The sequence below is a fragment of the Phaethon aethereus genome (assembly GCF_964289735.1).
Source record: "Phaethon aethereus genome assembly, chromosome: 5".
Lineage (NCBI taxonomy): Eukaryota > Metazoa > Chordata > Aves > Phaethontiformes > Phaethontidae > Phaethon > Phaethon aethereus.
The window spans coordinates 70,660,359-70,686,891 of NC_138579.1; the positions used below are offsets into that span (position 1 = coordinate 70,660,359).

Consider the following 26,533-nt stretch of genomic DNA (forward strand, 5'->3'; position numbering starts at 1 on the left):
GGAACTGCTGCCCACATCCCAATAAGCTGCGAGCCACCTGGGGCTGATTTGCCAGCTCTTTTCAAGACAGCTTTTGCCTTTGCAAATCTCCAGCTCCTGGAGTCAGGAGATCATGGTGCCCTTCGCCCCACTGTGTTAAGTCAACAAAGACCATTTGAGGGGGTGGCAGGCAAAGGCCACCCCTGCAACCCCAGTGGGTGCTGGCATGGCACCCTGAGGAGTATTTTTGCAGCTATCGGGTGTTTTTAGGGCCCCGGCTGGTGATTTTGGGGTGGGTGAGGAGGCACAAGGGGGCAGCTCTGAAGAAGGGAGTGGGGCTCAGCCTGCACCATGTGCAGGGGAGGCCTATTTATAGCCAAAAATGTCTGTGGAGTGTCAGCACGTGTGCGCGTCGCCGCTCGGTGCGCTGGCGGGTTAGGTGACATGGGACAGTCCTGGCACGGCCGGCATCCGCACCGACTCCAGCCCTGGGGAAACCCACACCTTCGCCTGCCGGGTGAGAGCGTGGCCAGGGAGCCACGGCAGGAGTGGGGCATCTCTGGCCGGAGGTGCGGTGCCATGCCGTGCCCAACCACCCCGTGCTGTGCCGCGTGGCCGTGCCGAGCAGGTCCATCTGCTCCTGGCCATGCGCCTGGGAGGCAGGTGGCTGTCGGGGGGCTGTGGGGATGCCCCCAGCTCCTGCCCCTTCCCGATGGGCCGGCCGTGCTGGGAGCGTGGCTGACCGCTGGTTTGGTTGAGATGCAAAATAAAAGTACTAATCGGTGAAGCGAAGCAGCCGGGGCGATGCCAGGCAGTGGGTGCCCCAGGGACCAGGCAGGCTGTGGGCAGAGGCGATGGGGCAGCTATTTTGGGGTGTTTTGGGGGACCCCAATGAGCTCTCGTGCACCAGCAGCCAGTGTTTCGGCAGCATGCTGTGGTGGCAAGGTCTGAGCCAGGGAAAGGGCTCAAGGGTGCTGCGGGTGGCAGGCACCAAACCGCTGCCCCGATTGCCCTCGGGGTGCAGGGATGACATCCCCAGGGCCTGGCAGGGGGACCTCGGCAGCGGCACGGTGCCAGCCCCTTGCCGGGAAGTGCTGATTCACGGCACCGAGCCGCCGGCCGGGGAAGGCAACACTGCCTTGGCCTCGGCCGCAGGATGCTCGCGGCAGGGCCGGCACCTCGGCACTCCCGGCTTTCCTCCCGCCAAGCAGGCAGAAATGACAATCCCCGGCGGTGGGTGCCGGCAGCGGCGTGGCTCTGGCAGACAGGGCTGTTTGGGAGGGCACCGGTGTGCGGCAGAGGGAGATTTAAAGGGTCAGCGAGCGCCCACGCTCAAAATGCACACTGGCAGCTCCCTTGGGCTCCCTTCAGCATGATCTCCTCCTCTTCCTTGAACTCTTGCAGCCATGGCCCCGCTGCTCTTGTGGTGGTCTGGAGAGGCCCCGCCAGGACTGAGGTCTCCTGCCGGGCTGCGGTGTGCCACAGGGACCTGACACAACTCAGCACACCCAACCTGTTTCACAGTCCCCAGGCTGACTGGCTGCAGTTCCCCTGGTGTTGGGTTGGAGGTCCCCAAATTTGGCTTCCCAGGGTTTTCTGCTGCGGACAGGAGGGCGAGCCCAGCGCCAGCTGCGCTGGCTGGCAGTGGCACGGAGCCACGGCACGGAGGGCTGCGGGCCCCGCTTTTGCGCGTTCCCGCGTCCTCCTGCGTGCGCTTGCATGGCCTTGCACGCTCTCACATGCCTTCTTGCATGCATTCGTGCGGCCTTGCTCACATGTGCGTGCTTTTACACGCTCTGGCATGCTCCTACATGTCCTGGCTAGCACGTGCATGCTCTTGCACGCTCCTTGGTGTCGTTGCACGCCCTCGTGTGCGCGCCAGCCCCCGAGCCAAGGCCCTGCCTGTGCGGCCGCGATTAGGGTGCAAAGATGGGGCCCAGCCCTGCCAGCCCCGATAAAGCTCTCCTGCCCGCCGGCTGCCTGGGGGGGTCCCTGGGGGCCGGCGGCCACGGGCTGTCCCGGCTCGTGGGGACGTGAGGGGTTTGGGGACACCCAGGGATTTCCCCAGCTGCACCGTGCACCCATGGCCGAGGGCTCCCAGTGGCTCTGGGGTGCCAAGGCGGTCCCGGCTGGGGTGCCGGCCGTGGGGAGCCCCCAGCCCGGCTCCCTGCACCCCTCGGGGGCCCCAGCAGCCTCCTCCCGCCAGCCCGGCCGCCAACAGCTGCTCGGAGGCATTTTTAGATACCGGCCATGTCCTATCTGTGTCTCAAATGTCCCCGGGGGCGAGCAGCCCCTCCCGCCAGCAGCTGTCACCCGCTTTCTGCCACGGGTGCCGGCGAAGCCCCTCCACGGCGCAGGCGTCGGGGTGGGCGTGAGCAGCACCCGCTTCCCCCGGGGGCACCCAAGGCTTGGGGGGGACACCCCTGGGAACCTGGCCCGGGATGCTGGGTGGGCAGGCAGGACCTGGGTGGGGAAGCACCGCCATAAGTAGCCGTTGGCACGGCTCAGCACAGGGGTCCATGCCAGCGGGGCGAATCCTGAGCGTGCGGCACCCAGGTGCCCCCCAACACCTGGGTGGGGGCGAGGCTAAATCCCTCTGAGCAGCTTAACCAGCAGCTCTGAGCCGCAAATCCTCACGCGCGGCAGAGACGGCGAGCTGCCGTGGCGACGCCGATGCCCATGGCCCCTGCTCTCCCCAGGGGCCTCTTGCCGGTAGCTGACGGCCACCCGGCCGGGGGACACCGGGACCATGACTTCAGCGAACGACTACGAGCAGCTGGAGCTGCAGCAGCAGTACAGCCGTATCAACGTCCGCTGGGACGCCTCCGACGATGAGCTGGACAACGACAAACAGCTCAGCGCGCCTCTTCGAGCGCTCACGCATCAAAGCCTTGGCAGGTCAGGGGTGGGTCTTGGGTCCCCCTCGGTCCTCCCGGCTTGTCCCTGCCGCCGGTGCCACGGTGCCCGCTCTCGTTGCAGACGAGCGGGAGGCTGTGCAGAAGAAAACCTTCACCAAGTGGGTGAACTCGCACTTGGCTCGTGTCACCTGCCGCATCTCGGACCTCTACATGGACCTCCGGGATGGGCGGGGGCTCATCAAGCTGCTGGAGGTGTTGTCAGGAGAGCTTCTGGTAGGACTTTCCATCCAGCTGGAGACCCTGGGACCCGTGTCATGCCATGCTGTGCCATGCCCTGCCAACTCTGGTGCTCCACCAAGGCTTGGTGTTGACCAAGGCTCCACCAGGGTTGGGGTGGCAGCAGGGATGCAGGGGTGTCCCAGGCAGGGGTGGGGGTGCACAGTGTGGAGTGGAGAGTGCTAAGCACTGTCATGTCCCAGCCAAAGCCCACCAAGGGCCGGATGCGGATCCACTGCCTGGAGAACGTGGACAAGGCGCTGCAGTTCCTGAAGGAGCAGAGGGTGCACCTGGAGAACATGGGTTCCCACGACATCGTGGACGGCAACCACCGCCTCGTCCTCGGCCTCATCTGGACCATCATCCTCCGCTTCCAGGTGGGGCTGGGTGGGTGTGGGCCACCCCTCAGCTCAGCACCCCATGGCTCCTTCCCGAGCAGGAACCCTCCTCCGTGGATGTCCTCTTCCAACCCTGGGATGTCCTTCTGCCCCCCAGATCCAGGACATCATCGTGCAGACACAGGAGGGCCGGGAGACACGCTCTGCCAGGGATGCGCTGCTGCTCTGGTGCCAGATGAAGACAGCGGGGGTAGGTGGTGGAACCCACACCCCACTGTGCCGGGGACTGGGGGTGCCCAGAGGGTGATGGTGACATCCTGTCCCCATTGCAGGTACCCCCACGTGAATGTCACCAACTTCACCTCGAGCTGGAAGGACGGGCTGGCCTTCAACGCCCTCATCCACAGGCACAGGTAGGCAGCATGGCGGTGGGCACCGGGACATGCCAGGGCAGTGGTGGCACCGGTGGATGTCCCATCAATGCTTCACCACTGTCCTGTGCCCTCTGTCCCCAGGCCTGAGCTGGTTGACTTCCAAAACCTGACCAAATCCAATGCCCGACACAACCTGGAGCACGCGTTCAGCGTGGCAGAGCGGCACCTGGGCATCACCCCGCTCCTCGACCCCGAAGGTGAGGCTGCCACTGCCAACCCTCCTGCCTCGGTTTCCCCATTGCATCCTGGGACATGCCCAAGCCCTGTGGAGGGACAGAGAGGTTTCCACCTCATGGAAGGGGGGTTTGGGTGGGAGCAAGGAGGGACCTCATGAGGCCGTGGTGGCCCATTGCCATTGGGATGATGCTAGGGTGAAGCAGAGGCTGGGTCAGGTCTGACACCTCTTGCTCACACCGGGCAGATGTGTTCACTGAGAACCCCGACGAGAAGTCCATCATCACCTATGTGGTGGCCTTCTACCACTACTTCTCCAAGATGAAGGTCCTGGAGGTGGAGGGGCAGGCGTCTGGGAAAGGTAGGGGATGGCATTGAGGTGGGGGGGGTGGTTCTGCTGGGATGCTGGCACCCCACGCTCACCACTGGCCCCGCCGCAGGTCATTGAGCATGCCAAGGAGACAGAGCGGATGATCGAGGGCTACGGGGGGCTGGCATCCGACCTGCTCACCTGGATCGAGCAGACCATCGCCTCCCTCAACAGCCGCAGCTTCGCCAATTCGCTGGCTGGGGTGCAGCACCAGCTGCAAGCCTTCAGCACGTACCGCACTGTGGAGAAGCCCCCCAAGTAAGCGCCCCTAAGCCTCCCATGCCCGCACGGTGGTGTTGAGCACCCGTGGGTGCCCTGGGCTGAGCTGTCTCCGGGGCAGGTTTCAGGAGAAGGGCAACCTGGAGGTGCTGCTCTTCACCATCCAGTCGCGGATGCGAGCCAACAACAGCGTGTCTACACCCCGCACGAGGGACGCCTGGTCTCCGACATCAACCGGGTACGGGGCCCATCCCAGCAGCCTGGCCGCATGCCATGCCGTGGGGACATGCGGCTGCTCCGGCGGCACCAGGACAGCTCTTCCCCTGGTATCCCCTGGGGCTTTGCTCCCCAGGCTGTCCTGGGCAGCTCAGGTCCATCTCCCAGAGCAGTTCAGGTTCATCTCAGGGAAGATTGGGTCTGTTCTAGAGCAAGTCAGGTCCATCTCCTGGCGGCAGGTTGGGGTCCATCTCCTGGGGAAGTTCAGGTCCATCTCCCAAGGCAGCTCAAGTCCATCCCAGGACATGTTGAGTCTATCCTGGACAGGTCATGCCCATTCCCGGGCAGGTTGGGTTCCTCCAGCCATGCTCCCCCACTCGTGGATCACATTGGGGTTCACCAGTAGAACAAGACACAGGTGGGTGAGGGGACATGGGTGCCACCCCTGTCCGGTGCCACCTTCCCCCAGGCCTGGGAGCAGCTGGAGAAAGCGGAGCATGAGCGGGAGCTGGCACTGCGCACCGAGCTTATCCGGCAGGAGAAACTGGAGCAGCTGGCGCGGCGCTTTGACCGCAAAGCGGCCATGCGGGAGGCCTGGCTGAGCGAGAACCAGCGCCTGGTGGCCCAGGTGAGACCGGGGACGCTGACCCCAGGGACCAGGCGCCCTGCCAGAGCCTCACCACGGGCTTTGTGCCGGGGCAGGACAACTTTGGCCAGGACCTGCCGGCGGTGGAGGCGGCCAAGAAGAAGCATGAAGCCATCGAGACCGACACGGCTGCCTACAAGGAGCGGGTGCAGGCCATCAAGGCGGTGGCAAAGGAGCTGGAGGTGGAGGGCTACCACGACATCCAGCGCATCAACGGGCGCAAGGACAACATCCTGCGGCTCTGGGAGCAGCTCCTGGAGCTGTTGGCTGCCCGGCGCCAGCGCCTGGAGATGAACCTTGCTCTGCAGCACCTCTTCCAGGAGATGCTCCACAGCATCGACTGGATGGATGAGGTCAAGGTGAGCTGTGGGCCTTGGGTACCACCGTGGGTGGGGTGCCTCGGTCCCACCGGGACCCCTCTGGGGAGGCAGAGGAGATGCTGGGGTGCTGGCAGCGGCTTTTGGGTGGTGATGGGTGCCGTCTGCTGGAGCCAGCACTGGGTGATGGCTGGGGCTCTCCCGCAGGTGCAGCTGGCTTCCCCCGAATCCGGGAAGCACCTTCTGGAGGCGGAGGAGCTGCTGAAGACCCACCGGCTGCTGGAGGGCGACATGGCCCTGCAGGCAGAGAAGTCACGAGCCATCAGCGCTGCCGCCCTCCGCTTCGCCGACGCCGAGGGTAGGCATGCCGGGGTGCCCAGGACCGCGGCACGGGCAGGGGAAGCCGGGACGCCCTGCTGACAGGCGCCCATCCTGCTCCCTGGCCAGGCTACCGTCCCTGCAACCCCAAAGTCATCCGGGACCGCGTCAGCCACCTGGAGCTGTGCCGGCGGGAGCTGCAGGCGCTGGCGGCCCGGAGGAGAGCCTTGCTGGAGCAGTCCCGGTCCCTCTGGACCTGCCTGTGGGAGCTGGACGAGGCGGAGGGCTGGATCAAGGAGCAGGAGCAGCTTTACTCCTCCCTGGACTTTGGGAAGGACCTGCCGGGCGTGCTGCTGCTCCAGCGCCGGCACGCCACCTTCGAGGCCGAGCTGCGGAGCCGGGGCGGCCGGCTGGAGCAGGCGTTGGCGGCAGGCGAGGGGCTGGTGGCGGCGGGCCAGGCGGCCGGCCAGCTGCGGGAGCGGGGAGCGGCAGTGCGGGTGCTGTGGGCGCAGCTGGAGGAGCTGGCGGCTTTCCGCCGGCGCGGCTTGCGGGAGGCCGAGGGCTTCTTCCAGTTCCAGGCGGACGCGGAGGAGCTGGCAGAGGGGCTGCGGGATGCCCGCCGGCGGGCGGCCGCCGAGGAGCTGGGCCAGGACGAGTCCCGCACCCGCGCCCTGCTGCGGCAGCACCAGGAGCTGCTGGAGGAGATGGCGGCCGCCCAGGAGCAGCTGGACGGGCTGGCCCGGCAAGCCGAGGGTTTCCCCCCGGAGCTGCGGGCCGGCCCCGAGGCACAGAGCCGGCTGGCAGCCCTGCGGGAGCTGCACGCCGAGGCGGCCGCCCTGGCTGAGCGGCGGGGCCGCCAGCTGCAGGACGCCCTCGACCTCTACACTGTTTTCGGGGAGAGCGACGCTTGCCACCTCTGGATGGGAGCCAAGGAGACCTGGCTGGGGCAGCCGGACGTTCCCCAGGCGCTGGAGGACCTGGATGTGGCGCAGCACAGGTAGGGGCTCGCTCGGTGGCGGCGCTGCCATGCTGTGTACCGAGGTGTGGCCCGTTCTCAGCCTGGCCATCCCTGCAGGCTGGATGGGCTGGAGCAAGAGATGGCCACCGTGGCTTCTCAGATCGCCGCCGTCAACCAGGCAGCTGACGGGCTGCTGGCGAGCGGGCACCCTCGCAGTCCCCAGGTCCGGCAGTGCCGGGAGCAGCTCAACGAGAGGTACGGTGGCAGGCGATGCCGGGGCAACTGGCTGATGCCGGGGCAGTCGGGCCAGTCCCTACTGGCCGAATCCCCTGCCGTCACCCGCCTCCGCCCTGCAGGTGGGACCGGTTCAGGGAGCTGGTGTCCGAGCGGCGCCGGGCAGTGGGCTCGGCTCTGCGCCTCCTCAACTACCGTCTGGAGTGTGAGGAGACCCGGCAATGGCTGCGGGGCAAAGCCCGGGCAGTCGAGGCCACCGCGGAGCTGGGCCGGGACCTGGCCGGCGTCCTGGCCACCCAGCGCAAGCTCTACGGCATCGAGCGAGAGCTGGCCGTCGCCGAGGACCGCCTGGCCGCCCTGCGCTCCCAGGCTGACTGCCTGGCCGAGGAACGGCCCGAGGTGGCCGGGGAGGCGGCCGAGCGGCTGGCGGCGGCGGCGGCCGCCTGGGAGGAGCTGCAGGAGGCTCTGGGGGAGCGGGCGGCCTCCCTGGGGGAAGCCGGGCAGCTCCGGCGCTTCCTGCAGGACCTGGATGACTTCCAGGCCTGGCTCTTCGGGGCTCAGAAAGCCGTGGCGGCCACCGACGACGTGCCGGTCTCTTTGGCCGAGGCAGAGGAGCTGCTGCGGCGGCACGAGGCTGCCCGGCGGGACGCGGAAGAGCACGCGGCCGCCTTTGCCGCCCTGATGGAGGCGGGGGAGCAGGTGGTGGGGGAGCAGGCGGACCCCCAGTACGAGGGGCTGCGGCAGCGCCTGCGCGGCGTGGAGGCTGGCTGGGCTGCGCTGGGCAGGATGGCGGAGGCCCGGCATCGCTTTCTCGCCCAGTGCCACGGCTTCCAGGAGTTCCTCCGCGATGCCAAGCAGGTGGAAATCCTCCTCACCAACCAGGTGGGTGCCCAAGAGAGGTCCCGGGGAGAAGCCGGTTCCTGGTTCATGGGCACCCCAAAGGGGTACTGACCCCCTGCTGTGCCCCGCCAGGAGTACACGCTGGCACACCTGGAGCTGCCTGCCACACTGGAGGGCTCGGCCGCCGCCCTGCACCGCTTCCAGGACTTCCGCGCCGGCGTGGAGAGCAGCGCCAAGAAGGTCCCCGAGGTGGTGGCCGGTGGCGCCAAGCTGGTGGCCGAGGGGAACGTCTTTGCTGAGAAGATCACCGAGAAGTGCCAGGCCCTCCAGGAGCGGTGAGTCCGGCGACGGGCTGGAGGGCGGGCAGTGCATGGGCAGCAGGGCTGATGCTGCCTATCTCCGGTCACTCTGCCAGGCACGGGGCTGTCACGGCCAAGGCGGAGGAGGCAGCGGGCTTGCTGCAGGACAACCACGAGCTGCAGACCTTCCTGCAGAGCTGCCGGGAGGTAGGGATGCGGCACAGCCGGTGGCACCGGGAGGTCCCCACCCGCTGAGGCCTGACACCGTTCACCCGCAGCTCGACGCCTGGGTGGAGGAGAAGATGCTGACGGCGCAGGACGCTTCCTACGGCGAAGCCCGCGGCCTCCACGGCAAGTGGCAGAAGCACCAGGCGTTCATGGCCGAGCTGGCACCCAACCAGGGCTGGCTGGAGAAGATCGAGACGGTGGGTGCCGGGACCGGTGCCTGGAAGCCTCACCGTCCCCCGGCCGGGCAGGAGGTCCCAGTATCGGCGTGGAGCCGCACCGTGGCAGCCGCTAACCTCTTTGGTGTGGCCAGCAGGAGGGGAAGGAGCTGGCGAGCCGCAAACCGCAGTACGGCGAAGTGGTGGCACGGCAGCTGGATGAGCTGCGGCGGCGATGGGACGGGCTGCGTGGTGCCGCCGAGGAGAAGGGCCGGCAGCTCTTCGAGGCCAACCGGTCGGCGCTGTATGCCCGGAGCTATGGGGAGCTGGAGGGCTGGCTGGGGCAGGCAGAGGAGGAGCTGCGCGCTGCCGAGGAGGCCAAGGACCTCACCGCCACCAACCTGCTGCTGAAGAGGCTGGCGGTGGGTGCTGGTGCTGCCAGCTGAGCGGCTGGTGGGGCGGAAGGGTTGTTGGCACCTCACCCTTCCCTTTGGGCAGGGGGGCACTGCCCCCCATTTGGCTCAGGGGGTCCGAGGTGCCGGGTCGTGGCCCTGAGCGGGGCTGGCCAGTGCCTTGGGGATCCCCAGCCCGGCTCTGCCCCCCAACTCACAGGGCTCTTCCCTGCCAGAGGCTGGAAGAGCAAGTGGGAATGCGGATGAAGGAGCTGGAGGAGCTAGGGTGGCAGGGGCCCCCCCCTGCCGGGGATGTGCCGGATGCCGACGGGCACGAGCAGAGGCTCCAGCGGCGATTCCTCAACCTGCTGGAGCCGCTGGCGAAGAGGCGGAAGGAGCTGGAGACCGCCAAGGCCATGTACCAGCTTGGGCGGGACCTGGAGGATGAGACGGTGAGCATCCTCACCGCGGCGGGGTCAGGCATGCCGGGGGCACCCGTGGGTGCCGTGCGGCGCTCAGCGGGTGCTCTCGCCCACAGCTGTGGGTGCAGGAGCGGCTGCCCTTGGCAAGGTCGACGGAGCACGGCACCGACCTCCCAAGTGTGCAGCGCCTGGCCAAGAGGAACGAGGTGAGCCCAGGTGCAGCGGCGGTACCCGCCACCCCGGCCAGTCCTGTGGGGCCGCCCGTCCCACGGGTGAGCCCCAGCGTGACCGCTCGCCCCACCGGCAGACGCTGCAGAAGGAGCTGGCAGGCCATGCCCCCCGCCTGGCCGAGGTGCTGAGCCGGGGCGAGGCGGCGGCGAGCGGTGACAAGCCCAGCCCGGAGCTGGAGGCACGGGCGCAGGAGCTGCGGGGGCTGTGGGAGACGCTGCGGGCAGAGACGGCCGCCCGGCACCGGCGCCTGCAGGAGGCTGGCGAGGCCCAGCAGTACTACCTGGACGCCGGCGAGGCCGAGGCTTGGGTCAGCGAGCAGGAGCTCTTCATGGGAGCTGAGGAGAAGCCAAAGGTGAGAGAGGGCTCTACGTGGTGCCCCCGTGTTGGGGGGGGGCTCTGTGCCAGGCCATGCTGTGCCGTGCTGGCGCAGCCCATCTAAACCCCGGCTGTGCCATGCTGTGCTGTTAAACGTCGTCCTGTACCGTGCTGTGTTGTGCCATTGCATGCCAACCCGTGCCGTGCCATCACATGCCGTGCTGTGCTGTTACACCCCATGCCATGCCATTATGTGCCATGCCATCCCACCCCACGTCGTGTTGTGCTATAACACACTATCCATCCCATGCCAAGCCGTGCCGTTACACGCCACGCCGTTACACACCATCCCGTGCTATGTCATGCTGTGCTGTTATATGCCGTGCCATGCCATTTATAGGTCATCCCATGCCATGCTTTGTCACCACACAGCATGCTGTGCTATCACATGTCATCCTGCACCACACCGTGCTCGGCCATTGCAATCCATGCCGTGCTATGCCGTTGCACACCATTCCGTCCTGTGCCATTACACACCACCCCATGCCATGCCCCGCTGAGCTCGCCATTGCTCCCTGCTGCACCAGACAGAGGCAGGATATGCCCGCACTAGGGGCACCGGGGCTGGACCCTGGTCTCTCCCTCACGGCTGTGTGGGTGCTGATGGGTGCTGGTGTCTGCCGTGCCACAGGATGAGGAGAGTGGCTTGGTGATGCTGAAGAGACACATCCGGCAGCAGAGGTCCATCGAGGACTATGGCCAAACCATCAAGGAGCTGGCGGGGAGGGCTCAGCAGCTGCTCTCTGCCGGCCACCCTGAGGGGTAGGTGCCACCGCCGCGTGCCCCCCATCTCGCGGGGCAACCCCATGCCCTCAGCTGTGGGTGGGTGGTTCGACTGGAGCGCCGGTGGCATTGGCTGCTCCGGCTGGGTGGCATTGCCCCGGCTGCATCAGGGAGTTGGTGGCAGAGGGATGCAGGGAGCGCAGAGTGGGTCCCGACCTACAAAATAAAAAAAAACCCCAGCTGGCAACACGGACGGGTCAGGGGCATCTTTTCCCGAGTGAGAACTGGGGTGTCTGTGTGCCGGGGCCGCACAGGGAGCAGATCATCCGGCTGCAGGGCCAGGTGGACAAGCACTACGCGGGGCTGAAGGAGGTGGCTGAGGAGCGCCGCCGGCGCCTGGAGAACATGTCCCACCTCTTCCAGCTGAAGCGGGAGGTGGAGGACCTGGAGCAGTGGATTGCCGAGCGCGACGTGGTCGCCTCCTCCCAGGAAATGGGGCAGGACCTGGACCACGTCACGGTGAGGATGTTGGTGCCGGTGCAGGCATGGCGATGCCGGTGTGCGGTTTGGGGGAGGGTGAGCAAAGTTGACTCTTCTCTCCCCTGTGCAGCTCCTGCGGGAGAAGTTTCGGGAGTTCGCGCGGGAGACGGGCAGCGTGGGGCAGGAGCGCGTGGACCGGGTGAACCTGGCCATCGAGGACCTTATTGACGCAGGGCACACGGAGGCGGCCACCATGGCCGAGTGGAAGGACGGGCTGAACGAGAGCTGGGCTGACCTCCTGGAGCTGATCGACACCCGCATGCAGCTCCTCGCCGCCTCCCACGACCTGCACAAGTACTTCTACGACGGCACCGAGCTGCTGGCCCTCATCGCCACCCGGCGCCAGGAGCTGCCCCAGGACCTGGGCGAGGACGCTGGCACGGTGGAGGCTTTCCACCGCATGCACAGCGCCTTCGAGCATGACCTCCAGCTGCTGGAGGCGCAGGTGAGGCTGCACCCCGGAGCCGGCGGGGACGCCCAGCACCACTGCTGCCGGCACTCAGCATCCCCCCGCTCTCCGGCTCCGCTGGGCAGGTGCAGCAGTTTCGGGAGAGGGCGGTGCGCCTGCAGACCGCCTACGCCGGGGAGAAGGCGGCCGGCATCCAGGAGCAGGAGCAGGAGGTGGCGCGAGCCCTGCGGGCGCTGCTGGAGGCGTGCAGCGGGCGCCGGGCCCGGTTGGTGGACACGGCCGACAAGCATCGCTTCTTCGGCATGGCACGGGACCTGCTCTCCTGGATGGAGAGCACCGTCCGGCAGATCGAGACGCAGGAGAAACCCAGGTATGGCTGTGCCCAGCGCCGTTTGCCGGGACCCGGCACCGACGTCACCACCGACGCCGGCGCCTCTCTGTCCCCAGGGACGTCTCCTCGGTGGAGCTGCTCATGAAGTACCACCAGGGCATCAGGGCCGAGGTGGACGCCCGGGGAAAGAACTTCACCACCTGCATCGAGCTGGGCAAGAAGCTGCTGCAGCGCAAGCACCAGGACTCGCCCGAGGTGAGGGCAGCCAGGGCCAGGGGGTGGCAGGGACAGTGCCACCAGGGCCACCCTGTGACGGTATCCCCTCGTAGATCAAAGCGAAGCTGGTGGAGCTGGTGGAGAAGAGGAAGGCCATGATGGAGACGTGGGAGCAGCGCTGGGACCGGCTGCGGCTGCGTGAGTGTGCTGGCGGTGCCGGGGGGGACTGCGGCTCGGCCGGGGGGTGGTGGCAGCAGGGGGCTGAGCAGCGTCCCTCCTTGCCCGCAGTGCTGGAGGTGTGCCAGTTCTCCCGGGACGCCTCGGTGGCCGAGTCGTGGCTCATGGCGCAGGAGCCCTATCTGGCCAGCAGCGACTATGGGCAGACGGTGGACGCGGTGGAGAAGCTGCTCAAGCGGCATGAAGCTTTTGAGAAGTCCTCGGCCACCTGGGAGGAGCGCATCGCCGCCCTGAGGAAGCTGACGACGGTGAGGAAGGCTCTGGATGGGGCACAGCCGGTCCCGGCTCACCTCTGCCTGCTCTGCCTCAGTTTCCCCACCCCGCATCCATACCAGCCCCTAATGCCTTTGTCCCCTTCCCCGGCAGCTGGAGCTCCTGGGTGGGCGGACGCTGCGTGAGAGGCTCGCGCGGGATGGATTAACAGGCACCGAGGATCCCGACTACCGCCTGGATCTGGATGGGGAGCTGGAGGCCGGGTAAGAGACGCCGGTGCCATCCCCAGGCTGCCGCAGCAGCATCTCGGGCCAGGGGCAGCCTGTGGCACTCGGCCGGCTCCTGAGCATTGTTTCCAGCATCCCTCTTCTCAAAGCATTAAGGGGTTTTTTAGCAATTTGCCCTTTGGGAGCAGTAAGTCAATGCAGGTGAGGAGCAGAGGTGAAGGTCAAGCCCTGCCATGCCTGGGTTTTCATCCCTTTGTGGGGACAGGAGGGCAGCAGCCAGTCCCAGGTCCCTGCAAGACTGTGGCTGTATTTCCCCAGCAAGCTGGCTGGGACGGGGATTTCGGGGGTGCCGCACTGTGCTGGGGACACTGAGTGGACTGCCTCCCTGCCGCAGGTCTGAGCAGGAGGAGGAGGAGAGGAGGAAGGGCACGAGCATGCGGGACACCTCTCCGCCCACCGCCGACGGACCAGAGCCGGTCAGTTCTTGAGTTTAGCTTTCTCCTTCCCCAGCAGCAAAAAAGGTCTCCCCGCGTGTCCCGCAGGCTCCTGGCAGACCCCGTGACGGTGGCGTGCCGATGGCTCCCCACACTCCCAGCCCTTGCCTTGTTCCTTGCCTTGAGATGAATAAATGCTAAATGACCCCAAAAAGGCCGGGCGGGCACACGGGTGCTGCACCTTCCCCTGCGGCGGCTCAGAGCACCCCTGCTCCCCGTGACCAGGCTCGGGCCAGCTGGTGGAGGCTGGCACCCATGGGTGCATGGGTGTCTCTGGGATCGGGGCAGCAGCCAGAGCTGGAGTGTCTGCCCTGGGACGGGCAGATCCCGGCCACCATCCTTTGCTGTCGGCGAGGCAGCGTGTGTCCTGGGAGAAACCACGGCGACAGCGCACGGCCCCGGCTACGTGGCACCCGGCTTCCCAAGCACCCAGCCCTGGGAGCGGGGCCAGCTCTGCCGCGGCCGGCACGGAGGGGACAGCGGGCAGAGCTGCCCGCGGACACACAGCAGCGGCACTCCTGGCTGGCCGTGCTCGCGTCAGCCCCACAGCATGTGGGCCTTGCGGCGGCGTCATGCCTTGGGCATCGTCACCCCATGAGGATGTCACCCTCTGAAGCATCGTCACCCCAAGAGCCATCACCACGGCATGGGGCATTGGCACCCTGCAAGACATCGTCACCCTGTGGGGCACCAGCACCCCATGGGGCATTGTCACCCTCCCTACAAGGCATCAGCACCCTGTGGGGCGTCGTTATCCCACATGGCATCGTCACCCTGCGGGGCATCGTCACCCTACAGGGCATTGCCACCCTTGAGGCATCGTCACCCTGTCTGCCAGCCACCCTGTTCTCACTGCCAGCCTCTCTGCTCCTCCTGCCTGCCCTGCCTGCTCAGGGACAGGATTACTTTCTGGTTGCTTTGCCTGCTTGGGGACAGGAACCCCTTCTGCCTCTGCTGTCTGCTTGGGGACATGGGCATCTTCTGGCTCCTTGGGGACAAGATCACTTTTGCCTGCCTGGAGACAGGATCCCTGAGACCTACTCAGGGACAAGATCACTTCTGCCTGCTTGGGAACACGGGCACCTTCTGGCTTCTCGGGGACAGGACCCCCCTCTGCCTGCTTGGGGACATGGCCACTTTCACCTGCTTGGGGACAGGAGCCCCCTCTGCTTGGGGACAAGACTACTGCCTGCCTGCTCGGGGACACAATCCTTCTCTGCCTGCCTGCTTGGGGACACGGTCACCTCCTGACTGCCAGGGACACCGTCCCTCCTCCCGTCCCTCTCGTCAGGACACACTGTGGGGCCTCCATGCGCTCCCCGTGGTGCCGGCAGACACGGCCACGCGGGGCTGGGACCATCCCCGGGTGCAGGAGGAGGGGACGGGCACCCCAGGATCACCACACCCTGGCCCTGCACCCGCCATGGCCGAACCCCCCCTGTGGCACCCAGCCGCTGCCCCTGGACCAGGCATCCCATTTGCCGGGCACCATGGCCACCGACCAGACCCCGTCTGCCCGCCGGCATCCCCCACTGTCCCCAAGCCCCCTGAGTGGGGGACAACACCGGGATGGCTCCTAGGGCTGCTTGGCTCAACTCCATCACCCCAAATCTCGGGGGGGGGCACTTAGCACCGTGCTGATCCCAGGGTGCGGGTCCCAGGGCTGGACCATGTCCCAGCCCCTGGCTGGGGTCCTCCCAGTAGCCGCCAGCTCCCGCGTACTGGAGCTGGTGGGGTCACTGGCACTGAGAGCTGGGGGTGACCCACCCTCAGCTGGCACCCACTGCCGGGCCACCAGCTTGGGGACCGCGAGCCCCTGCTGGGGCCAGGGACCCACGTGCGGGGTGCCACCATGGGAGGGGACAGGACCTCAGGATGTGGCTTTAGGTGGCGGGCGGTGACACCGCAGTGTAACAGGGCCGTTGCTTTGCGGCAGCTGGCGCAGACGACGGAGGATGAGGAGCCGGCGTCGCTGAGCCCACGGCTGCCGCGGGAGGAGCCGGAGGAGCCGGCCACGCTGCCGGCCCGCACCAGCAACGTCCAGCTGGAGGGCTACCTCGGCCGCAAGCACGACCTGGAGGCGGCCACCAAACGGGCTTCCAACCGGTAGGCGTGGCGGCGGCGGCGGCGGCGCCGGGCGGTGTGGGCGCACGCTGGGCTGACGGGGCAGTGTGGCGGCAGGTCGTGGAGCACGCGGTACTGCGTGCTGCGGGGCGGCCAGCTCGCCTTCTTCAAGGACGCCAAGAGCCGGGCGCTGGGGCTGCCCTGCCACGGCGAGGAGCCCCTGGGGCTGCGGGATGCCCTCTGCGAGGTGGCCGCCGGCTACAAGAAGAAGAAGCATGTCTTCAAACTCAGGTAAGGCACCGGCGTGGCACGGCACGGCGTGGCACGGCACGGCGTGGCGTGGGGTGGCACACGCCTCACTGGCACCTGTGCTCTGTCCCCAGGCTCAGCAATGGCAGCGAGTGGCTCTTCCATGGCAAGGATGAGGTGAGGGGTGTCCTGGGGGGACACGGGGTGACCGGCGGTGCCTGGGGGGGCTGGAGATGCCCAGGGGCCATGGTGGTGGCCAGCAGCACCCAGGGGTACACAGGGTGGGGCATGAGGGGGACCAGTGGTGGCCAAGAGGGTGGCCAGAGCTGTCCAGGGGGACAGAGGGTGGCTGGTCGTTCCCAGGGGACGCCGGCGGTGCCCAGGGGACAGGGGGGTGGCCAGAGATGCCCAGGGGACACAGAGGGGACCAGTAGTGCTTGGGGACGCACACAGGGTGACTTCTAGTGCTCAGTGGCACACAGGGTAGCTGGCGCTGCCTGTGGGGCCGTGGGGCGGCCAGGGGTGCCATGAGGACAGGGTGGGGGGCAGGTGATGCCCGGGGGCACACTGGGGGGCCAGAGGGGCCAGCAGGAGGACGCGGGTGGCTGGGGAAGATGCGGGGCAGCTGGCATCACTGCCAGGGGGAGGGGGGGGCCAGGGGAGCCCCCCCTGAGCCCGCGCCTGTGCCCGCAGGAGGAGCTGCAGGCCTGGCTGCAGGGGCTGAGCACAGCAATAACCGAGTGCCGGAGCAGCCGGGGGAAGGCGCAGAGCCTGCCCCTGCCTCCGGTCCCGGCCCCCCCCGAGCCCCCCCTGCCCCGCAAGGACAAGGAGAAACGGTTCAGCTTCTTCCCAAAAAAGAAATAACATCCCTGGGGCGGGGACCCCACGCCCCGGGTCCCTGTCACGCCAGCGGTGCCCGTGGCCACGTGTGCACAGGGACCTGCGTGTGCGCGTACCTATATGTACAGCCGGGTCTATAGGGGCGCTGCCGGGCTTCATGCATGTGCAGGAGCCATACAGCCCCTGGACGGGCACGCGTAGACGCATCCCTCACCTCTGCGAGTGCACGTGTGGGTTCACATCTATGTATACATATAGTGGCACATATATGAGCGTGCACACCTCGTGCGCATTGAACACGTGCCTGTGTGCACATGTGTGTATATATATATTTGTATTTATATATATACACATAGATTTTCATGCTTAAGGGCATGCACACTCCTATGTAGAGGTGAACAGAGATGCATACGTACGTCGCTGTGTACCTGCCCCGATTGCACACGCGTGTGCATAGGTGTGTACATGCCCCTCCAGGGGTGCCCCCATGCACAGGGGTGTGCGGCAGCCCCGTGCACACACGTGTCCCTGCATGCACACGTGTGCCCGCGTGTGTCCCTGCATGCAGGTGCACCCACCCCTCCGCGTGCACGGCCACGGGTGCGCAGACCCCACACGTGTGCATGCCCCCCACCCAGCACCCCGCACCCACACTGGGGGCTGCCATGGGTGAACCCCCACCCCACCCAAAGCCATACCCCCCAGCCCACCCCAGCGTGTGGGCGCAGCCCCGGCCGCCATGGGCCCCAACCAAAGAGCCCTGGCCCCTGGGTGCACAGGCACGGGGGCCACCGCTCACCACCGCCCCTCTCCTGCACCACCCATCCTGTGCCCCCGCTGCCGGGACCGGGGGAACCCCTGCACCCACAGCCGGGCTGAGCTGCCCTGGGGGGAGTGCAGGCGACCAGAGAGGAACTTTTGGTTCAGTTTGGGATTTTTTTTTCTAATAAAGATGTGAAAGCGAGCCGGGCGCAGTGCTGGGCGCCGGGGGAGCGTGGGGTGCCCCTGTGGGCTGGGGGTCCATGGGGTGCCCCTTCTCCTGGGCATGGTGGGGCTCCATTGGGTGTCCCTTCTTTCCAGGCAGGTTGGAGGTCCACAGGGTGCCTCTTCTTTTGGTAGGCTGGGGGTCCCTGAGGTGCCGCTTTCACCTGAACAGGCTGGCCCTCCATGGGGTGCCCCTTCTTCCAGGTAGGTTGAAGGACCACAGGGTGCTCCTCCTCCTGGGTGAGCTGGGGATCCAGCAGTCGCCCCTTTCTCCTGCACAGGCTGAGGGTCCACGGGGCACCCCTTCTTCCAGGTAGGTTAGAGGTCCACAGGGTGCTCCTTCTCCCAGGCAGGACAGGGGTCCACAGGGTGCTCCTTCTCCCCATCGCACACCTAGCTGGCAGCGTCGAGGGTCTGAAATTTCTGCCGCAGGTCCCTGACGAGGCCGTGGCGGGGGGGCTCGGGGGTGTCGGGGGGCTCAGGGCAGCGCCGCCGGTACTCCTCGGAGGCCTGGTAGGCTTTGCAGCGCTCCACCACCGCCTTCAAGCAGATCTTCTCCCGGGTGGTGGGCGAGCGGATCTGCACATAGGTGGGGGTCTCGGCAGGGGCCGGCGGCCGCTCCAGCACCAGCACCCGCTGCTCGGGACCCAGAGGGGCCTCCGCCGCCACCCACAGTGCCCCGTCGCTGCTGTGCCGCACCGGCACCGGCCCAGGGGTGCTGGGCCCGCCACCCGCCTCAGCGCTTCGGCTCCGGCCACTGCCCCGCTCCTTCTCGGCCGGCCGGCCGCCCCGGCATGGCCCCTCGGGCGCCGAGCGGCTGCGGCTCACTGGCGGGGGCCGTGGGGCACTGAAACGGGCACGAAGCTCCCGCACGTCAGGCCAGGCGAAGGACTCCGCGCCGCCAGGGCTCAGGGGGCTGCGGGGGGCACCCGGGGAGGGGGATGCCGCCAGCCCCCCATCTCGCGGCACAGCCACCAAGGGGGTGCTGGCACGTGGGTCCCCCTCCTCCGGCTGCGCCGGGGCGCAGCGGGCACCGGCGCGGCGGCTCTTGATGCGGAGGCTGTACTGCCGTGCCAGCTGGTACACCTTGGTGCCAGGGTGCGGGGGGGTCAGCAGGAGCCGCGGCGGTGGCCCGGCCGGCGGCCCCTCGTCCCCAGCGCCCAGGTCGTCCTCCTCCAGGATGAGCAGCGGCTCGGGGGGCTGCAGCCCATTTTCGCGGCACGGCTCCTCTGGTGCCGCCTCGGGCCCCACCGGCGGGGCGGGGGGCTCGGGGCTCGCCGGGGGCCGGGGAAGACCGTTGAGGCGGCAGACGGAGCTTCGCACCAGCCCCTTGGGGATGAAGGAGAGGCTCTCGCGGCGGCGGACGCTGAAGCCGGCGTCCCGGTGCTCAGCGTGGCCGTAGTAGCTCTTGATCTTGTCGAGGAGCAGGCGGTCGCGGCTGGAGAGCAGTGATTCCCGGCGGGCTCCGGTGAGGGGCTCGGGCGAGGGGATGGCACTGCGGGACCCCCCGGGCTCCCCGGCCTCGAGCTGGGGGCCACCGTCCAGGCTGAGAGCGCTGCCGCTGCGGCTGGCCGGCCGCCCCGCCGGCCCCTCCAGCGCTAGGCTGCTGCGGCGGGAGAAGCTGCCACCGCCGCCGAAGCGCTCGGCGATGACGCTGGCCTGGTCCAGAACTGAGGGTGGCAGGATGCTGCCGGCAGCTCCTTCTTCATCTTCCTCCTCTTCCTCGCTACTCAGCCCCTGCAATTCCTCCGCAGCACGTTCCAGCTCCCCCTCCCCGCCGGGCAGCACCGGTGCCGGGGTCCCCACTGAGGACAGGGCTTCGGGTGCCCCCGGCCCCTCGGGGTGCTCCCCGGCACTGCCGGCCTGCAGAGGGGTGGGCGGGTGGGTGCTGGGTCTCTCGGGACCCCCAGGTGGGGGCTGCAGGGCCGCATTGACCTTCTCGCAGCTCCCTGGCCCCCAGCTGCTCGGCCGCTTGGGTCCCTCCGGCGTCGGCAAGAGCCCCCCAGCCTAGGCAAGAGCGAACGTGGGGTGTCATGGGCTGGGAGGGGACCCCACAGCTGCTCCGAGCAGGACCGCTGCTGGAAGCGATTCCTGGCCAAGCCATGGCTGAGGAACCCACAGTGGCCCCGGGAGTAACAAGGGGGACCCTGAGAGCGACATGGGGTGCCCCAGGAGTGATGCGGGGTGCCTTGGGTAGCACTACGCAGTGGGTGCCCGCCCTGGGGTTTGGGGGGCCAGGGCAGGTACCTGTTCCTCCTGGGGCTCCACCGGCGGGTCCCCGGCATGGAGCAGCTCCTCCTGGCAGTCCTTGCCCAAAGCATCATCCTCTTCCTCCTCTTCTTCCTCCTCCACCACGCCCTCAGCCACTGCCCAGGCTCCGGGGTGCTGGGGGGGCTCCCCCACCTCCAGGAGGGCCCCGTCGCTGCCAGCATGCTGCTCAGGGGCAAGTGCTGGGCTCAGTGCCCCGTGCCCCCCGGCAAGCGGCGTGCCAGGGCTGGAGGGGCACCGGGCACCCCAAGCCACCCCACACCCTCGCCTTACCTTGAGTCCTGTGGTTTGAGAAAGAGAAAAGCAGAGGTTAGGGGTGGGGTGCAGCACCCTGAAATGCCCCCCAGTGCCCTTCCACCCGCCCCACCAGTGCCAGCGGCTGCGCCGGCTCACCTTGCTCACCCAGCTGCCGCAGGATCTGCTTGGCAGGCTCTGCGGGGGGAAGCCAGGCATCCAAATCAGGCAACGGTGGCATTGTCCCCATGTCCCCCGACCCGTCCCCAAGCCCACCAGCATCCCCAGCCTGGCACCCAGTCCCCCACCCCGGCCAAGGTCCCTGGTCCCTGCCGGCATCCACACCCGACTGCCTGCGCCCTGTGAGCCCGTGCAGCCGGTCTGGCAACGTCTCCGCGCGGTCCCGGTGCTGGAAGGGCTCTGCGGGGACAGGAACGTCCGTCAGGGCCGGCACCCGGTGCCCACCATCCCTGCAGGCATCGGTGCAACCCGCAGCAGCTTCACCCCAGGGAAGGGGATGGCCGCGGCGGTGGGGATGCCGGGGGTGCGCGGCTCTCACCAGACTGCCGGCGGCCCTGCCGCGGCTCGGTGGCGGCGTCGCCCAGGGGCTGGCAGGACCAGCTCTTCTTCAAGTGCTCGGGGCTGCAGCGGGGCAGGCGTGGGGGGTCTGTGGGCAGAGGGGGTGACGCTGTGGGACAGGGGGCACACGCGAGGGCAGGGAGGGGACCGTGGGGCGCTGGCAGCACTCACAGAACAAGTCCATCTCCAGGATGGCTTCCTTAGCCTGGGGCAGAGGGAAGATGGAGAGACGGGGGGGTGAAGCTGGGGTGCAGCCGCCCCCTCCTCGCCGTGCGGGCAGACCCCAGTGCCACCATGGCGCCCATCCCGCTCTGCCCTCACCTTCTGGGGGATGATGGCGTGGTGGTTCTCCAGGATCAGCCGCTTGATGTGGTGGGTCCACATGCGCTTCTCCTCCACGCTCTTAGCCTGGCGGGGGGGACATGGAAGGCGGTGGGGCTGGGCAGGGGTGTCCCTAGGGTGCCCCCCACGCTGTGCCCCCCTACCTGCAGGCTGTGCTGCTGCTTGCCGTGCTTGTAGTGAGCCAGGCTGAAGCAGAGCGAGTCCCGCGTGCTCTCGATCAGCATCAGCGAGGAGCACTGTGGGGAGAGGCCCTTAGCCCCCCAGGTTCCCCCATCCCCGGCACCCCCTGATCCCCCATCCCCGGCACGCCCCTGGCTCCCCAGTGCCAGCACCCACCGGGATATGGCTCTTGTAGACATAGTGGTCGCCGCGGCGCTTGGTGATGAGGAGGGTCTTGTCGAAGAGGAAGACGGCACGCTCGTGGCGCACCCGCTGCACCCGGAAGGTTCCCTCCAGCACCAACTCCCCATAGCTGGTCAGGTCCGGCCCCTTCCAGCCCAGCAGCAGGGACTGGATCTCCTGCGCAGGTCGCCGGGGACGGGCACGTCAGGCCACCCACCAGCGCGGCGGTGCCCGCCCGGTGCCGCCCGCCCAGTGCCCCCCGCCGCGCCGCCGGCGCCCACCTGCTGCCGGATGGCGTGCTCGTGCTTGCGCTTCATGTCGTTGATGTACCAGGCGACGCAGGTCATGGTGTCGATGGCCTCCAGCACCACCTCGTAGTCGTCCCCCGACTTGTGCTCAAAGTGCTTGGCAATCTCCTGCCGGCAAAGGACGTGGCGTCGGGGCTGCGGCAAGGAGGCCGCGGTGCCCGATTCCACGCCATGCGCCCATGCCACACCGGGCGCCCGCGCCCGTGCCGGGTGCCGGCGCTGTGCCACGCCACGCGCCGGCTCACCTGGAGCAGCAGATGGTACTTGAGGACCCTCTGGACGGGCTTGAGCAGGTAGGCGCCGAGGGGCAGCGCGTGCCGCAGCCGCTCCTGGCACTCGCGGAGGAACCGGGCCTGCGGCTTGCTCCTCATGCACTCGGCCAGCGCCGCCACCGAGCTGCGGGCAGGCAGCGGGCTCAGCCCCCTGCCCGTCCCCCTGCCCGCCCGCGCCCCCCCCACTCACCTGGGGTAGTTGTTGCAGTACTGGGTGTAGATGGCGAACTCCTGGCTCTGCGGGCAGAGGGAGTGCGGCGAGAGCCCGGCACGGCCCCCGCGGCCCCCCGGTGCCCCCCACCACGCCCGCCCTTACCCGGTTGACGAAGCAGACGGCCACGGCCACGGGGTCGCTGGCACAGCTCTCCAGGTTTTGCAGCAGGGTGCTGGGGGGGGGACAGAGGGGATGGGGTGACAGCGGTCCCCCAGAGCCGCGGGACGGGGTGGCACCGGTCGTGCCCCCTCGGCGGCACCGGGAGCACCCACCTGCTGAGCTCGTAGATGTCCTCGATGTTGCCGAAAAGCGCGCTGACCTGCTCCGGCCGCAGCACTGGCTCCTCCGCATCGATGATCTTGCCCAGGTAACCCTGCCGGGCACCCGCGGTTGGCGGAGGTGGTGCAACCAGCAGGCCCCCCCCCCAAACCCCAGTTGAGGGGTGCTGTCCCCCCAGCGCTCACCTCCACAATGCTGCGCAGGTCCCGGGCGTAGGTGCGCTCCGACTCCACAATCTCCAGCACCACCCGTCCCAGGTAGCTGGGCTCAGCCCCAGGGCCGCCGAAAGGTGCCAGGGCGTGCCCGCCACGGGCACCCGGCCACCCCCCCGGGGAAGCGTTGTTGTTGCTGTTGCGCAGCCCCTCAGCCCACGGCTCGGCCATGCCGCCGGCCGGCTCCTCCATGGCACAGCCGGGCTCTGGCACCGGGCTCAGGGCAGGGTGCTGCGGGCAGGCGGGCACCGGCATGCTGGCATCCCCCAGCGCTGGCGGGGCACAGCGCAGGTCTGGGGGAGACAGCGGCGTGGTTAGGGCGTGCAGAGACCCCCTGAGATCTGGGGAGCGTTTAAGGCCAAGGGGGCCTCACACCCCCCCAGCAAAGAGCCCCTTGGGGTTGACTTGATGGCCAAACCCTGCAGGTGAGGGATGCCAGCACCCCCCCACCCCAAAAATCCCTGGATTGGCCGAGGCAGGATACAGCCCGGCCAGACAGCACCGCCCACCGAGGCCTCCGGCCCATGAGGGTCCTCAAATTTTGGGGTTCGCCCCCCCTCCCCCCAGAGCTGGGCGATGCATCCCGGCAGCTGGGGGCCATGCTCCCGAAGGAGGAGGCTCCCCAGCAGGACCAGCGCCATAGCCGCACTGAGCCACTGCCTGCCGGCACCCTGTCCCGGGGCCGTGCGTCACCGCCGCACCCACAGGACACCTTCCCGGTGAGCTCAGCGCAGGCTCACCCTTCCGGACCTCCGGTGCCACTGGCTGCTCCCCTGCAGCACCAGGATCCTCCCGTGCCACCGAAACCGCTCGGTGCCACCGACCCGGCTGGGGCACCTGAGAACGGGCCGCCAGCAGCAACGCCTGACGGGGTGGCGAGGGCTCGCTGCCGCGCTTTTTGGCAGAGGGACGGTTTGCGGCAGGGCACCGAGCCTGCTCACCCCGGCAGGCGGGTAGCCCCGGGGACGGTGACCTTCAGCCGGGCCACGTGCCGGTGGCAGGGCCGCCCAAGCCCCCCGGGACTGGGGGTGCTGGCACCCAACCGGTCAGGCCGGTTCCCGCCAGCTCCTCCCCGCACCCGCCGTGCCGCATGGCCGCGCTCCCGCCGCCACCCTCCCCAAGGCTTTCCCGCACAAGCCAGGAGCCCCCCAAAAAGCCACCGCAGTGCCCCCCAGGCAGGGCCCAGCCCCACAGCCCCTGGCTGTGCCACAGCCCAGGTCCCCAAGTGCCAGCACAGCTGGCTGTGCCATGGGGCACCCCCTCAGCACCCCAGCTCTGGGTGATTTGGGGAGCAGCCCCCCCCAAATCCAATTCCTGCAGCCTTGCCCTGGCCCTACGGGCAGCCCGTACTGCCAGGGACACCAGCAGACCCCAAGCACCCACCCCTGGTAGGGTCTGACCCCCATCCCCACCCACGACTGGGTCCCTCCCGGGGAACAAGAGGGGACACCCCGGTGGCACCAGGGGGGCAGACAGAGGCACGGCTGCCCCATGCCCGCCACAGGGGGACGGTGCCCCGGTGCCCGTGGGGGCTTCCCCACGTGACACCCGGCCGGGCATTTGCAGCCACTGCGGCTCGTTCCCGAAGGCCGCCCCCGGCCGCCCTAATCCGCTCAGCGCGCCGGGATTACGGCGCCGGCCCCACGTCACACGGACGGCGGCCGCTTGCCTCGACCCCCCCAGCCACCACTGGCCCACCCCACCAGCCGAGGGGGGGCTTTATCCTCTTACCCCCCAGTGCTGCAGCGGTGGGCGCACGGCCAGACAGAGCCCCCGGGCTCCCGCCTGCTGCCTCCCCCGGGGTGAGGATTAGCCCTGACCTTCACCCCCGGTGGGACGGGCTGCTCCCCCTGACCCCCCCGAGCTGGGGGCTGCCGGAGGACCTGGGCCCTCCCAGCCCCGCCATGGGGACCAGGACAGCCCCCTGGGATGCCCAGCTGAATGGGGCCCCCGGGTGCTGCCGGCAGCACAGGCGAGGATGCCGGGGGGCTGCCGGCAGCTCAGGCATGGTGGGTCCCCAAAACTCCCCAGCACGGGGGAACCGAGGCAGGGGCTGGGGTCGTGCGGAGCTGCCGGTGCCGGCACGAGGGAGCTGGGATTTTCTCGCCACCGTGGGATTGCCGGCCCTGTTGCACATTCCTGCGCGAGAGTCGGGGAGCGAGGCACAGCCCACGGCGCTTTCCCAGGGCCCCGGCACAGCACGCCATGCCAGGAGAGGAGAGGGCGGGCAGGCTGGGGGTGCCGATTTGGGCAGCCGGCCGAGCAGGGCCGGAGCTGGGCCAGCCTGGCGGAGCCATATAAGGGAAGGCGGTTCACCATTCCCAGGCATTTTCCAGGATCCCAGCAGCCCTGGGAGCGGGGAAGGTCGCTGCCGGCTCCAGCCCAGCTGCCATGGCTCGGCACGGCTGCGGCCGTCGCTCCTGGCCCCAGCTGGCACCACTGGTGCCCAGCGGGCACAAGCTGGGTGCTGGCACCCCTGCCCGCAGCATCACGGTGCCGCAGGTGGTCCGGCACAACGGGGGTCCCCACACCGCAGCAGGGTGACCTCGCACCCAAGCCGCAAGGCCGTGCTTGGGTGGGATCGGAGCCTGAGCCAGCGGTGCCGTGCTCCCCGGGACACAGCGGCATCGACCCCACGGGGCTGCCAAAGCCTCTTAGTGCCCGGCACCCGTGGCGTCCCGCGTGGCAGGCAGCCACCTAATCCTGCCAGAGGGGTGCAGGGCACTCCCACCCCACACACGGCTGGGGGTCCCAGTGCGGTACCCCTGTCCCAGCCCTTCGGCACACAGCCGGGCGTCACCCCATGTGCCACAGCCTCTGTCCCACACCCCCAGCTGGGCCCAGGGTCACCTCAGCCCCACGGCTGCCTGCCCGGGGTGTCTCTCAGCACCCTCAGGTCCCCTGCTCTTCCCTGGGACCCATGGCCCTGCCCCACAGCTCACCAGGACCCTCGACCCCTACGCCCCCTCCAGCACCCACGGCTCCTGCCCCACTGGGACTCATGGCCCTGGGCACCCCAGGACCCACAGCTCCCACCCCACTGAGACATATGGCGCTGGCCCCACTGGCACCCGCAGTGCTCACAGCTCCCTGTTCCACCGGCACCCACAGCACTGGGCACCCTGGGCCCCAGAGCTCCCTGTCCCACGGAAACCCACGGCTCCCACCCCACGGTGACGCAATGGCTCCTGCCCCACCGGGACCCACTGATCCTGCTCCACCGGGATGCAATGGCTCCCACCCCACTGGCACCCACGGCACCGCGCTCCCCCATGACCCACAGCGCCTGCTCCATCGCGACCCACGGCTCCCACACCACCACCCCGCACGGTGCCGGGCACCCCCCGGGTACTCCCGACTCCCGTACCGGGATCGACATCTCCCCCCTCGCGGGAACACACGGCTCCCTCCCTACGGGGACACCAGGCGCCGCGCGCGCCCCGTCCCCGCGCGCCCCCGTTCCCGCCGGCGCCCCCGCGCCAGACTCACCGCGCGCCGCCGCCGCCGCCGCCCCGGCCCGGCCGTGCCCGCAGGAAGCGGCGGGAGAGCCCCGGGGGCGGGGACTGCGGCCGCCCCGCCCGGGCCGCCGGGCTGCTCCGGCATCGCGCCGGCCCCCGCCCGCTCCCGGACGCGATCCCGCCGCCAGCCCGGGCGCTGTCCCGGGCACGCTCCCGGTA

The 26,533-nt window shown here is 68.7% G+C and overlaps 2 protein-coding genes across 2 annotated transcripts; one reads left to right on the forward strand and one right to left on the reverse strand.

Annotated features, from left to right (window-relative positions):
• Positions 1 to 2,728: 2,728 nt before the first annotated feature.
• SPTB (spectrin beta, erythrocytic) lies at positions 2,729 to 16,846 on the forward strand (the record flags this gene model as incomplete). The annotated part of the gene is given in 38 exon segments (XM_082000224.1): positions 2,729 to 2,827; positions 2,829 to 2,877; positions 2,959 to 3,110; positions 3,317 to 3,490; positions 3,609 to 3,701; positions 3,785 to 3,864; positions 3,967 to 4,082; positions 4,307 to 4,401; positions 4,403 to 4,420; positions 4,500 to 4,687; positions 4,770 to 4,834; positions 4,837 to 4,886; positions 5,334 to 5,492; positions 5,567 to 5,869; positions 6,035 to 6,185; positions 6,275 to 7,142; positions 7,221 to 7,358; positions 7,460 to 8,219; positions 8,310 to 8,512; positions 8,593 to 8,683; positions 8,755 to 8,901; positions 9,018 to 9,281; positions 9,488 to 9,703; positions 9,790 to 9,879; positions 9,981 to 10,256; positions 10,911 to 11,041; positions 11,317 to 11,521; positions 11,613 to 11,987; positions 12,077 to 12,321; positions 12,399 to 12,537; positions 12,612 to 12,696; positions 12,787 to 12,983; positions 13,102 to 13,211; positions 13,570 to 13,651; positions 15,606 to 15,775; positions 15,851 to 16,024; positions 16,117 to 16,159; positions 16,676 to 16,846. Coding segments are annotated over 38 exon segments (6,972 nt in total).
• Positions 16,847 to 18,199: 1,353 nt separating this feature from the next.
• PLEKHG3 (pleckstrin homology and RhoGEF domain containing G3) lies at positions 18,200 to 23,497 on the reverse strand (the record flags this gene model as incomplete). The annotated part of the gene is made up of 17 exons (XM_082000225.1): positions 18,200 to 19,813; positions 20,054 to 20,239; positions 20,348 to 20,355; positions 20,468 to 20,506; positions 20,654 to 20,728; positions 20,868 to 20,975; positions 21,059 to 21,092; positions 21,209 to 21,295; positions 21,373 to 21,465; positions 21,566 to 21,748; positions 21,853 to 21,987; positions 22,125 to 22,275; positions 22,342 to 22,388; positions 22,468 to 22,537; positions 22,638 to 22,738; positions 22,830 to 23,149; positions 23,359 to 23,497. 17 exons carry the CDS (start codon positions 23,495 to 23,497, stop codon positions 18,200 to 18,202), a joined length of 3,390 nt encoding a protein of 1,129 aa, XP_081856351.1.
• Positions 23,498 to 26,533: the final 3,036 nt, after the last annotated feature.